At 37.8% G+C, this 14,434-nt stretch overlaps 1 protein-coding gene across 1 annotated transcript in view; it reads right to left on the bottom strand.

Annotated features, from left to right (window-relative positions):
- Positions 1 to 14,434, bottom strand: part of TTN (titin) — a 243,634-nt gene that overhangs the window by 208,080 nt on the left and 21,120 nt on the right. The window contains 20 exon segments of the mRNA XM_068949560.1: positions 2,022 to 2,210; positions 4,243 to 4,368; positions 4,477 to 4,761; positions 5,314 to 5,545; positions 5,722 to 5,887; positions 5,977 to 6,118; positions 6,205 to 6,465; positions 6,911 to 7,171; positions 7,311 to 7,571; positions 7,664 to 7,927; positions 8,420 to 8,680; positions 9,247 to 9,507; positions 9,608 to 9,871; positions 9,989 to 10,261; positions 10,384 to 10,650; positions 10,950 to 11,231; positions 11,327 to 13,017; positions 13,464 to 13,632; positions 13,737 to 13,901; positions 14,019 to 14,242. Coding sequence (XP_068805661.1) covers positions 2,022 to 2,210; positions 4,243 to 4,368; positions 4,477 to 4,761; positions 5,314 to 5,545; positions 5,722 to 5,887; positions 5,977 to 6,118; positions 6,205 to 6,465; positions 6,911 to 7,171; positions 7,311 to 7,571; positions 7,664 to 7,927; positions 8,420 to 8,680; positions 9,247 to 9,507; positions 9,608 to 9,871; positions 9,989 to 10,261; positions 10,384 to 10,650; positions 10,950 to 11,231; positions 11,327 to 13,017; positions 13,464 to 13,632; positions 13,737 to 13,901; positions 14,019 to 14,242 — 6,044 coding nt within the window.

The following is a 14,434-nucleotide window of genomic DNA, read 5'->3' as shown; positions in this document are numbered from 1 at the left end:
TGGAGGTGCATCCTTCATTTCCTGAGCAGTGGCCATAGACATCCTCTGAGATGTATGGGAAAGGATCATTGCTTGCATGGCTTCTGTTTCTTCATTTTTTGCTTCAACTTTCATGGCCGAACTTTCTGATAGGCTTTCAAAAACCTGTATACCCAATTCCTGTGATGGTTGTTGCACCGATTTACATTCTTTTTGATAGGATTTAATGTCCTTTGTGAAAGGAGGAACATGAAGTTCTGATATTGCCTGCGACCGGATAGACTCTTTTACATCTTTCCCAGAACTTTGCCTATCTAGGGCTTGCACTGTGTAATCAAGTAACAAAAAATAACAATAATATTAGTATCTAAAGAACTTTACTGGGCCATGCTCTGAACAATATCATACAGCATGGAGGATGAAAATGAAATATCTTCATTTGAAAACTCAGCATGCCAGATGCACTATGCTCTTGACACAAAGAATATATGAATGACAAGTGATGCCTAATCTAGTCATGCAGTTGATTGATACACAGTTGATGTCTGTCTCTTCTTTCACTGAAGTTCTCCGATCCAGTACTGGATAACCTGCTACAGCACTTTTTAAGGAGGTATTTTCCTTTTTATCAACAGGATAGTGCAGAGTACCTCAGTCAATGCTGTAACCATCACTTAAATCCTGGTTTTAAGAGTCTGTACTCCTTCAGCACACTGATTCCATTTTCTGAGCTATATCAAAATACAAATTTGCAAATCTCCAAACATATTGCAGTTTAAATGGAAGAAATGGGAGTGACTTGGTTACAACTAGTACTACTAACATTAACTATTAAAGAAAAGGTGTGAAATGAGGTAAGAGGAACATTAGTAACAGTGTGAAAGTGTGGTATATAGCAAACTGAATCCCTTTGAAGTAAAAATGGGGCTTTACCTTCCGTAGTCACTGTAAGTGTAGCTGTACAAGTTGTTTCTCCAGCACTATTTCTTGCCTTGCAAGAGTATTGACCAGCATGCTCTAAGAAAGCATCTACTATTATCAGTATAGCTGTGCTTGTAGACTCATCAAAGTGGAAAACTATGTCTTTTGTTGGCAACATTAGCCGTTGATTATGAAACCACTGTATTTCTGGTTTGGGCATGCCAGAGACTCTAGCTTGAAATCTGGCTGTTTCCCCGCTGCATACCCTGCAGCTTGAAATAGGCTGGAAAAAGGTGGGCCTTTGGCCAACAGACTCCTCCTTAAGTGAAATAGATGAAGAAACATGCCAATGGGACTCTGATGTAACTTCTTCAACCTTTTTAAATCCTGAAAAGAAGCATGCCAACTTTTAATTTCTTACCCTATACTACTATTAATTTTCTCTCTCATTTAAGATTTTTTTCTAACTTACTACTTAACAGCACGAATAATTCTAATTCATCATTTATAAAATCTGTTACAAAAAGAAAACAAAGGAAATATTTATGGTTAAGTAACATTAAGAACAATTTAAAATTTAAATATCAAATTTTCCAGTCAATATTTCTGTTCTAAAAGTTTTGTTAATGGTTTAACAATTCTTATGAATATAAATTATTTCTTTTCAGCTACCCAAGGCTGGTTCACACCTTTATTTAACATGTTTTCAACACTTTCAACATAACCTATATAGACTAAAACTATTACTAGGTTCCCCTCACAATCAAATCAAAGAACTTGCAAGCAATGCAACTCTGTTTAATGCATTCCTGTTAGAAAGAGGGTTCCTACCATGTTTGTGCATGACAGATTCTAATACTAGAGAGAATGAAGTGAAAGTGAAGGAGAGAATGAAGGTGAAGTACATGGAACACTGAAAAATTGTGAAACAAATTTTCCTGTGCCTTGCCTATATTTTGGAGACATGAATGTATACTGTGAACATTGTAAATGGTAGCAATTAGCTGAGTTAAAAGACAACAATGTGACAGACAATGACTCACATATAAGTATCAATGTATATTAAGATTAGTATGGGAACACAGCCTAAATGAGATTTCTTCTTTAACTGCACGCTGTACCTTCTAACTTCAAGGTAGCAGTGCTTGTCACTTGGCCTACAGAATTACTAGCTGCAAAGGTATAGATTCCTTCATCTTCTGGATAAGCTTCTGCAATCTCCAGCTGGTAAGTGTCTTCAAACTGAGTCATTCTAAAGAAACGTGATGGCTTGATCTCTCTGTCTTTGCTATACCAAGAGACTTTTATATCTGCTTAAGCAACATAAAGAAGAAAAAAGTGTGTAAGGTATGATATTAGGTCAGTATGTAAACACTACTTTTACATATACATCAAGCAGAAATCTTTCATCTCAAATATCTTTTTTGAGTTTGAATATGCCTTGTATTTCTGTTATAATGTATAACTAATGGAAAATGGCCTACTTGTTGCTTTTAGTTTTGATTTCCAGATTGACAATATTTGCATAGGGACACTGATTCCGGTGCTGCTACAATCCTGAGCAAAAATCGTTTTTCCTTTTCACTTCTTAAAGTAAAAATTTTAAAATACAGACAAAATCAGAGAAAGTCTTATTTTAAAAAATGGATTCTGCTACAATTGCCAGTTTTTTAATCAGGCTACAAAATCATGAGATTGACCCAAACAGTTTCAAGAAATTTAAATAGAATATTATTTTGCTGCGAAGGACAGTACCTTGCCTCCTTCTATTGCAAGTATTACAAGTTTTACACCTCTTGCTTTTCTAGAAAGATCTGGTCTTTAGACCTTTGTCCTGTTCGCAGGTAAAATGTTGTTACTTGACTTGTTTAGGGTCAAGTTAAAGTTGGGTAAGAAGCGGACTTTGGGACTGGAGCAGACTTTTACCCTGCCTCTCCACCTGGCACTGGAGTACATCATGAATCAAATGTTCTTACATAAATAGCATGCTTTTGCTGTCATTGGAATAAAGATGCAGTGTTTTCAATAGCCAGCTGCATAGTGTGTACAGTTAAACAACTTTTTTCAATAGTGTATTACCCAGGATAATATAAAAGTTGTTCATAGCACAAGTAAGAAGTATGCAAATGGTTTAGGGTACAGTATTCAAGAAAGAGGACCAATAAGGAAGACTGTTCATGCTCTGTGCATAAATGTAGCTTCAATATACACACAAATATAGTTCTTGTAAGCAAATATTACACCAGCGTGCTTTGCATAGCTGTAACAGAGGGCAGATTGCTATAAATTTTCTGAGTTTTTCCACCATTTCTAAACAAGAAAAAGACTTATTTTTAAGCTTTTTTTTAAAAAAGGAAGTCTGAATTTAAGTGACAGAAATGCATATATATATATTTGCATATATATATAAATTTGCGTATGTGTGTATGTGTGTGCACTACCTGTTTCATGCAGAATTTTATACAGCTATAACTCAGGATTATTTTTAAAGTTGGAGTTATCTTTACATAATTGTAAATTCTTTGGGATTGGAACTGGATCTTATTCCGCATTATGTATCTTATGTTTACCATACGAATATTTTATTACTATTCATACTCAAGATCATCTGTTGAAGTGAGAAAAGGAAGTTTGGTTTCATTTTAACTTGGAGAGAATTATTTAAGTTGAAGGACCTTATTCTATTTAACTAGAACTGGCAAACCTATTTAAGGAAACTCTACACTTAAAAAGACAATGAGCAGACAACTTAGATATCCTTTTCATGCAAGGAAAAAAATTAAATGACAATTCAAAAAATAGTTTACTGTTTGCAGAGTAATACAAAATACTGAGGAATGATAAGGATTTTAGAGCAAAAGCTGAGGTACTACTTTGGCCTGTTTCATTAATTAATTGCTGTGACACTAGGTGATATCAGAAACTTCGTCATTTTTCATGTTGATTTAACAGGATAATGCTTTTCCCAGCATGATACTCCATGTTTTGAAACTCTGCATATTCCTGCACTGACATAGTTTTCCAGCTTCACTTAGTATTTGAAACGCTGAGAAGGTTTCCAAAGAAACATTTTTTGAAATAGACGTGCTAGATCTTCTTTTGAAAAATGCTTAATGTTTAGGACAATTTATAAGCTCCCTATTTGCTGGTATCTTTGATATATGACTTGCTTAACTGCTAGTTGGCAGTGAGCTATTGAGCTAACATTTTGCTCTGTGAGTATATGAAATAACTGTACCTTTAAGGAAAGACTGATTTCAGCACATACACTATTTCATTTGTTCTGAGTTCAAGAGGAAAAATTCTGAGACGAAAAGATGTACAGGATGTCATTAAACCCACCTGTCCCTGTAACTCTGCACTGAAAACGAGCAGACTGTCCCTCGGATGTAACAGCATCACGAAGTGGAATTAGGACAGCCGGTGGATACACTGGCACTTCTAGCTCAGGAGAAACCACTTCTGGGACTAAAGGATAAGACAAAGAAATCATTGTTAATTCATGAAAAAGAGCACACACAGCAAAATGTTGACAGTGCAATTTCACAGCCATTGTTATGAGCACAGAAAACTCACTTTCCACTGAAAGCGAAGCTGAAGTTGTAGCAACTCCATAGTCATTTTTTGCTTCACAGGTGTACACTGCTGCATCTTCAGGGAAAGTCTCAATCAGCAATAGAGTATATTCTTGTGCATCATGGAGAAATTTGCACTTGAAGCCTGGAGAAAGTTGCTGATCATCTTTGTACCAGGAAATTTTGGGCTGTGGTTTGCCTGATATGATAGCACAGAAACGGGCAGGTTTACCAGACTCCACGGTGGTTGGCTGTAGCTCCTGGATAATCTGGGGTGGCTCTGGAGCTGCAAATTTGGTGGGGGGGGGGGGAGGGTGAGAAAGAGAGTGAGAAAAAGAGAGAGAGAAAGAGAGATCTTTGTTGGTATCTACCAAGACTTCAAAAATATTAGCAAAAAGATGTTTTTAAAAATCTTATTCTGCCCATTCTTGTCTGGTCATGAGAAATCCACCCTTCTCCTTGATGGTAGTGGAACAACCAAGGAACAACTGCCTTAACAGAAGTAGCTGTGTTGGTATAAGGGTTTTCAGGTTAAGTATCTCCAAGAATTGTTAGGTTGACAATTGGCAAGGCATATTTGTCCACATGTATGAATTAGTTTGTTTAGTCTTGAGAATTTCCTGATCGAAACATATATGGATGGGGAAATGCTATAGCATTTTCATCAGCTAGCTGGCTATTTCAGGAGAACGAATGAACAAGAAACACCCATGGATTGTGGCAGTTTTCCAGAGATATGATTCTTTTTGGATTTTTTCTTTGGTTTTCGCTCTTAGAATTCAGAGATCAGAAAATCACAGGATAATGCAGTTAAAGCATTGTTTATGGACACACATACCATTCACATAGAGAACAATGGAGCTCCTATTCCGTCCTGCTACAAAAGTATACTCCCCAGCATCAGAGTAAGTGGTTTCAAGGATGCTCATCCGATGAACTCTCCTTTCCACCACATAATTGTATCTTTCCTCATACTGGAAGTTGATCTCAATACCATCCTTGTACCACTGGGCTTCAATGTCATCTTCATTGACTTCAAATTCAATTTCAGCTCTTTGTCTCTCAATGACCTTTGAACAAGTAGAAAAAAATATTACAAATAGCATCTGTTATTATAGATGCTCCCCCATTACAGTAAGCTCTCCTAGAAGGAGACCCTGTCTAGGACTCATGCACTTCCTTTGAACCGTTCTTTGAGTGAGAGTGATAAAGTTATGAAATATTTATTTCTCTGTATATGCTATACCTGAACATCTTTACGGGCACTTCTGATACGAATGTCACGACCTTCCACTATCAAATTGGCACTGGATGTGTTTCCACCTGCTACTACAGTGTACTGACCAGCATCAGACATTCTTGTGGAAGGAATGATAAGGCGATGGACATATTTCTCCCGCTGAATTTTCATCCTGAGAATATCAGAAAGAAAAGTGAGCAAGTTATTTCCTGGGGGTAAATATGTAAAAAAATTTAATATGGTGCAGAAACAATCACTTACCTGTCACCAATCTGGAGTTCTTGTCCATCCTTCATCCACTGGACTTGAATGTCAGGTTCTGAAATCTCACATTCAAAAATAGCCCTCTTCTTTTCCACAACTTTAATGTCTTTAATATGTTTCCTAAATTCAATGTGACGAGCTAGGAAAAAAAAAAAGTGGTATGAGTGCCATGCTCTTATTGAAGACACAGAGGTCACTAGATATATAAATTAAGACAATAAATACCTTCCACGTATAAAGTGGCTGATGAAGCTGCTTTCCCAGCAACAAAGCTGTATTCTGCAGCATCGCCAAAATGCACATTCCTTATGGAGAGGGAGTGCGTGAGCTTCTTTGTTCGTATCTGACATTTATCAGTCGATTTTATTTCTATCCCATTCTTTAGCCACTTATATGAGATACCTTCATAGTTAACAGTAACTTCAAATGTTATTGTATCTTTCTCTTCAGCATTGATGTCTTTTAGCATAGAGGTAATCAGGATGGCTAAAAGTAAAGAAATGGACATAATTTGTGGTTTTCGTTTTATTTTGTTTGTTTTAAACACACCTTAACGGGAACTCAGATGTTTAAAATTCACTAAGATAGATTCTGATTTTTGGCAACATTAGCACCAAAGCCTGAGTCTCTATGTCCAAAATCCATGCTATAATCACATTTTCCAAAACTTCTGAATGACATAGGAATCCAAATTTTGTCCCCTATGGTGACTTGGTGTTTAAGGACATTAGCCAAAAATAGAAAGATTCAAGATCGGGCTTTCAAATTCACAGATTCTAGATTTCTTTTAAAAATGGAATTTAGGCAGTTTAATTTGAAAATACTTCTACAGTAGTGCTGGCTTCGTCTGAATTGCATCAAGTACACGTATTTACGTAAAATCTATTACTGGTAACCGTAAAATGCTTTTGTTAAGTTCATTTTCACATACGTTTTACTGTCAGAGTTGCACTGACTCTGTCATTTCCACAGACAAATGTATATTCTGCAGAATCTTCACTGCTTGTGTTCATGATATTGAGCTGGTGGAGTTTCCCTTGGACCACTATTTTGAACTTCTCACTCATTTCAATCTCCACACCATTTTTCAACCAGACAGCAGGTACATTGAAATGAGAAACTTCACATTCAAAAGAGGCAGTTTTGGTCTCAGGGATCTCAATATTTTTCATGGTCTTTGTGATGTGTATGGCTATGGGGGGAAAAAAAGAAAAAGAAAGGATTTTTTTTTTAAGTCAGTATGGGTGTCAGACTGCAAAAACAAGGAAAACAGACTATGAAGTGTCAGGTCAAGTTGTTCTATACGACTCAGTGTGGCATGAAATACTTACTTTCTACAAACAGTTTGGCTTTGCACTCAAGTTGCCCAACAAGAGCTGTGTATTCCCCAGCATCAGCAGGAGATATGTTATGCAGCATCAGCTTGTGAACTTTTCTTTGAGAGATCATCTTGTATTTATCACTTTGTTTAAGCTCAACATTTTTATGGAACCATCGGACTGGTACAGTATCATGGGATACACTCATTTCAAAAGAGACAACAGCGTTTTCCAGAGCAGTCACATCCTTTGGCTTTTTGATGATCTTGACAGCTTAAGGAAGAAAGTTACCAGAATTCAGCAATGTGTTCAATTTGAATTTTAAATCACACATTAAAGCAAATATTCAAAACAGATCAACTTACTTTCCACATGAAGTCTGGCATTTGCCCCTATCTTTCCAAGCTTAAAGCTATAAACAGACTCATCAGTGACAACACAGTGTTTGATTTTCAGTGTGTGAACAGTTCCTTTCACTGAAATCTCGTATTTGTCACTTGATTCAAGTTCAACACCATTTTTAATCCATAGAGCTCCCTTCACATCAGGGTGGGTCAGTTCTACACTAAAAACTGCCTCCTGTGTTTCTGTCACAGTCAAGTTCTTCAGTGTCTTCTTTATCTTAACAGCTAGGAAAAAAAAGTTAAAAAAAAGTTTGGAAAAAATATACCAAGATTAAACATTACAGTACATATGACAATTTTTTAAAAATTTAATCACGGTGCTTTGTTTTAAGATCTAGTATGCATATATTGATTTATATGGTTACCACCGAAAGTCCAGTGGTGTGCTTGGAATACAAAAAAGAATACTTCCTTGTAGTATCCACGAGAAACAATTTTTCTTTATTTGAAATATTTACTACACAACTGGTGAACACTGTCTATCTACCTGCCAGTACCTTAAACAAAATATGCTTTTATTAAAATATCAGCTAAATTCAAAATATGGAGACTCCAAAATGCAGGCAACATTTGCAACCTCAGAAAGTGTGTCATAATATAAGAAGATTTTTAAATAATGAAGTAAAACTTGTTTGCATCTTAGGGCCTGATCCAAGACTCAGTGAGTGATGTTGGACTGAGTCTTCAAGATATGAGTTAGTCACAAAACATACTGACCTTCAACCTTCAGTTTAGCAGATGTCTTTGAGCTTGCTACTTCATAGCTATATTCACCCACATCATCCAGTTTTGTGGCAGGGATATTGAGCCTCCTCTTTACACCATCTGATTCAGTACAGTAGTGATCTGTCATAGGTAATGGTTTACCATTTTTTAGCCACTGGCCGTCTGATTCAGGATTTGCCACCTCACATTCAAAAACAGCTCTCTGGGACTCAGCCACAGTCAGGTCAGTGAGAGGCTTCGAAATGGCACCACCTGTTGGGAAGCAAAAACGTGTTGTGTTGCTATTTCTCTTTCCCCTATACAGAAATGTAACCAGGTGAAAAGCAGGTGCTAGGTAGAACTCTTTGCCCTAATTTTCAGCATGTCCCTAGACTTCATTTTGAGTTCTGTGAAAAATTGAGAACAGAATGTGACTTGAACATGACAAAAAGATGTTTCTTACTTCTGTCCTTAGTTATTCTCATTTATTATCTTTATTGCCAGATATAGTGAACATTTATACAGATATATGAACATTCAAGAACAAAAACCTTCTTTCTTTCATTAACAACATCAGAAGTATGCTACAGCGCTTCACAATATGGCTCTGATTCAGTAAAACATATAAGCACCTGCTTAAAGGCTTTGCTGAATTCAAATTATACAGCTCACAGAACAGATAAGGGGAAGAGCAAACAGAACTTAAAAGAAAGATAAAACAAGATAAAACAAAAGCAAAGAAAGTGCTGAAACAGCACAATTGATACATTTATAATATACACTATATTGTTTTTTTAAATCACAGTGAAACAAGAATCTTGGACTTTAAGCCTACTAACCTGCTACTATAAGCTTCCCAGATGTTTTCTTCTCTCCAGCATAAAATACATATTCCCCTTCATCATCTTTCATCATTTTCACCACTGTCAATTTATATATTTTGCCACGTGCTTCAATTTTATACTTAGGACCAGCCTTGATCTCTTGTCCTTTGAAATGCCAAACTACATCAATTCCTGAATGGGAGAGCTCAACCTCAAAGGATACATTCTGTGTTTCGGTGCAGGTGATGTCATGAAGACCTCTGATAATCTGAATTTCTGTAAAAAAGAGCACATTACAAATATAATAGCTGCTTTCACGGTTAAGTATCTAAAGAAACCGTTTCAGAAAGAACTGTGCATCTTAAAGAACACCTACTTTCAATTGTGACATTGCAACTTGTTTCAACTTTGCCAACCATTAGCTTGTAATGTCCTTCATCTGATGCATGGGTTCTGGTAAGCACTAGCCTCTGTTTAGTGCCTTTACACACAGCTTGTACACGTTCATCAGGCTTTATCTGATGATCATTTAGGTACCATTTGGAGGAAGACACATCAGGAGCTGAAACTTTGCATTCAAGGATAGCTTTTGTTCCTTCAACTACGTGAACATCTTTTAGAGGCACTACTATGTCCACACCTGTCAATTTACAAAAATATTCATCATGAAAAAACCTAAGCCTAAGAAGACCCAGAAGAAGTAGTACTAAAAGACTGAAAAATCAACCACACCTTCAAGATCATGATAAGGACTTACTGTACACAGTGACCTGTCCAGTGGTTGAAAGTCCAAGACCAGGAACACTAAAAGAGTAAGTTCCACTATCTTCCTTTGTTGCATCTTCAATCAATAACATGTGCGACTGTTTATCCAGTACAATGTGAATACGATCACTGGATTGAATTTCATGATCATCTTTCATCCAGACTCCTTCCACATTTTCTAGAGAGACTTTAACTTCAAGTTGTACAATATCTCCCTCACAGACTTTTTGATCAGTAAGTCCCTGAAGAATAACCATGGGACGAGCTGTGGAATAAAATGAAGTTAATTAATCTTCAAAACAGATAAACAGGACAATGTCAAATATTGGCATACATAATACAGATCATCTATGTCGTACAAGTAATGTAAGTATTAGAAATACTTACGTTTCATCTTCAGTTTGCAGCGAGTCCTTTTCCCATCAACAATGAAGCTGTACTCTCCTTGATCATCTTTATTAACATCTTTAATAGTGAGGATTTGGCGACCACGGCGGGATGCAATCACATATTTATGATTAGAAGAGAGTTCAACATCTCCATGATACCATTTCCCCTCTAGGTCTTCTGGAAAAACCTCACATTCAAGTTCACCTGAGAAAGATTCTGGGACTTCAACATCCTCGAGTTCTTTAATAAACTCAACCATAGCACCTACAGGCAAAAATAATTACATTCACAAATGAGCTTGATTAAATACTCCTGATGACAGCATTTCTTATGAAGCTGGGCCTAAAGAAATAAACACACATATATATAATGTAACCATTTTACAAAAATGTATTTCCAAACTTTCATGCTTGATTCAGAGACTATGACAGCAATCTGAACATTTCTCCAGTCTAATATACAATAATGTCCAAGATGACAACTTAATAGTTCATATTTTATTTCTTCCTGAAGCAGATTTCACTTTAGAAGGACTGCATGGTACTAAGCTGTGTGGTTCTCACCTTCAACAGTAAGCTTTGCAGTAGTTTTTACAGAATCATCTTCTACTAGTGCACAGCTGTAGTCAGCAGCATCAGACATTTCAATCACTAGTACGGAAAGAAAATGAGCCTTTCTGTCGGAGTGCATCCTGTATTTGTCTCCAGAATGAATCTCATTTCCATCCTTAAACCATTTTACTTTGACGAAGGGTTCTGATGTCTCACATTCAAACGTTGCCATGGAATCTCTCTCTTTAGCAACAACATCTTGTAATTTTTGGGTGAAACTAATCAACTGCTTGGCTGCAAAACAATATTGAGTGAATCAGCCATGCACTGGCCATAACGACTAACACACTATGATATACAGCAGGATAAAGTAAGAGAATTTAAATTACCTTGTACTAACAGGAAAGCATGACTGGAAGTTTCACCAGCTATATTGACTGCTTTCACCATGATGCTGGCAGAATCATCAGAAGTCACATCTCTGATGACCAGTTCACAAACATTATCTTCAGGCCAGTACCAATACACACGATCAGTCCTTTCAATCTGCACACCATTTCTGAACCACTGGCACTCAGGATCTGGTTTCCCTACTACTCTCACACGGAAATGGGCATCTGTCCCCTGGGCTACAGTCTGACTTTGAATTCGTTCAAATATCTTTGGAGCCTCCATGCTTGGACTAAGCTCAACCTTCTCTGGTTTGAATGTTGGAATGGTGACTTTGCCTTCAGGAGGAAGCGGTTTCTTTTCTTCCTCTGGGATCTCTTTGGTCCAGTGAAGAAGTTCTTCTTTTGTCTTTTTTAACATTTCTTCATATGACTCATCTTTTTTGCGAGATTTAAGTTCCACAGCAGTGATGGCTTCGTAATAGCCCTCTTCTGTCCTACGCTTGAATTTACTACGCAGCTCTTCAGATTCCTCTGAGAGCTTTTCGTGACTGATTCTTTCAGCCCTTTTCAGTTTCACCACCTCTTTGGTTGTTGTGTCAGCAGGTTTGTCTACCTTTTGTACCTCGAAAAGAAGTTTTCCAGGCTCTGTCACTACAGGTTCATGCTTTGGCTCAGGAGCCCGACGCAGTACAGATCTGAAGTCTTCCCTCTGCTGGATCTCAAGTCTCACTTTGTGTTCAATAAAGCCTTCTGGATTCTCTGCAGTGACTTTCACCTCTCCTGTGTCATATGATTTGCAGTCTACAATATCCAGGTAGTAGATCCCATCATAACGGAGTCTAAACCTTTTGCTCTTGCGGATGAGCTGTCCATTGAGGTACCAGTTGACCTTGGGCAGAGGATAGCCAGTCACACGGCAGCGGAATCGTGCTGTTTCACCTTCCAGGACTCTTGCAGGCTCAGGAACCAAAACAATTTCTGGTTTTTGTTTTTCCTTTTGGTCCACTGCAACTGCAGGAAGAGCTCCCTCATGAGCCATTCTCTCCAACTCTTCAATTCGCTGCAGTCCCCTCCTGCCTTCTGGCAACTGGGATTCTTCCACAAGGCTTTTTTCATCCTTCACAATCAAAGTAGCAGATGTATGGTCTGTGCCATATTTGTTAGTTGCCCTGCAAGTGATCACTCCACTATCTCTGGAATAGGCTACTCCATAGTCCAGGCTACAGTACCCAAACTCGTTGATCATGCGGAGTCTGTTGGCTGCTTCCAAGGGTTTGCCGTCGTGCAGCCACTCCACCACCATGGTTGGGTCACCAATTGGTGTAAGCCTGCACTCAAAGTGTGCTGGTCCAAATTGCTTGAGCCTTAACGATGTGAGCTTCTTCTTAAAAAATGGTTTCTGTTGCTTTTCTTTGTCATAAAGGTCCCCTTCTTCCCACTGCTCTTGACCATAACGCAAATGGAGAGGCTCTAACTCTGGTGCTGCAATTTCCTTGGCTTTATAAGTTCCTTTTGGAATGATTAATTTCCTTTCTGGTTCAGGTTCTGCATGTTCGACTTCAACATTTACTTTGCACCGAGTTGTGTCACGTCCAGCTTTATTGATAGCAGTAGCAGTATACCATGCGGCATCCTGCCTGGCAGTAGATTCAATTTTAAGGGCAGCTGCTCCTTTTGTTCCTTCAATCCTGAAATATTAAAAGGATTTTTAAAAAAATGTTGCCTTTGTCCACCATAAGGTCAAAGCCTTTGAAGGCAAATCTCTGCAGGAATTTGACATATTGTTTATGTTTATGAGTACAGTGCCCAAGGACCAAACACATCAGGATCCTCCTGTTTTAGGCATTCAACCAGTGATAAAAAAAAGTGTCATAAAAGCATCAGATTTGCACAATATAAAGGATACACAAATGCACAAACAAACTGGAAAAAATGGATCGAGTCCTGTAAGATATTTTGCATTTCTTAGCTTTGCTGCAATGCAGAAGCTGTTTCTGGTTTCAGTAGCCATTGGACTAAGCCCTCAGTGTGCCCCTTCTGTGGAAGAAGGGGTATTCAGCAAACACTAGAAGGCACTTACTACATTGCAAGACTATGATTATTAACTTCTTTACTACTTAAAAAAACTGCTTACTTTATTTTGGGGTATTTATGAGGTACAATGATGTCACTATTCTTCAGCCATACAATGTCAGGATTAGGGTTACCAGTAGCTTTCACTGCCATTTCCAGTCTAGAACCCTCCTTCACACTAACATTCTTCAGCCTTTCCACGAAGTGTGGTCTGATTAGGTCTTCCTTAGCTGAAAGAGCAATGGAAAGTTATCACAAAAAGAAATGACATAACTATGGCTTTTAATATGAAACAGTCAGCAGCCTCCTAAAAATAGGAGTGTAAATTAGATACCTTCCACAGTCAGTGTCATTGAGACCGAAGCTTTGCCTGCCCTATTCTGTGCAATTACAGCCCATTCACCAGAATCATCAGGCATAGCAGGAACAATGATCAATGACTGGGTGCCATCTTCTTTAATCACTATTTTGTGAGTATAATCATTAACCACTTGTTGACCTGTGGATATATATGAACAAAAAAACGTTGCACTCAAAACAGTGTGCCAACAAGATGTAAAATGCTCATAAGATTATTTTTCAAGATTATTCGTTGGTGAAAATGAGACTGATATACCATTATGGAACCAGTACGTCTCTGGCATAGGTCTGCCAACAACTTTTAAGTCAAATCTTGCTGTCTGCCCCTGTGAACATTTAAATGATGTAGGTTTCAGCACAAAAACTGGCTTATACAGCCTCTCTAGTTGTCCTTCATCGGTTTCTTCCAATCTGCGGCCAGGAGAACGAGAAGGAGAACTGCGGGCAGGAGATCGGCTTGGAGAGCGTGGAGAAATGGACCTGGAAGGAAAAGAAAAGATAGATGTGCTTGATAATGACATAGAGCAGTGGGCCACCTTGATAAATAGTGTTCAACTCTTGTCTTTAGCATTTTAAAGAGTTTAACAGGCAAAGAGCTGGCACATAAATCTATTTAAGCCATGACAACAGCATTTAGAAGTTCTCTGGAGGTATGCAAGCTCCAATAACCTA

Source organism: Struthio camelus, chromosome 6 (genome assembly GCF_040807025.1).
Source record: "Struthio camelus isolate bStrCam1 chromosome 6, bStrCam1.hap1, whole genome shotgun sequence".
NCBI lineage: Eukaryota > Metazoa > Chordata > Aves > Struthioniformes > Struthionidae > Struthio > Struthio camelus.
Note: the sequence above shows the minus strand (reverse complement) of the source record. Positions and strands in the feature narration are given on the sequence as shown.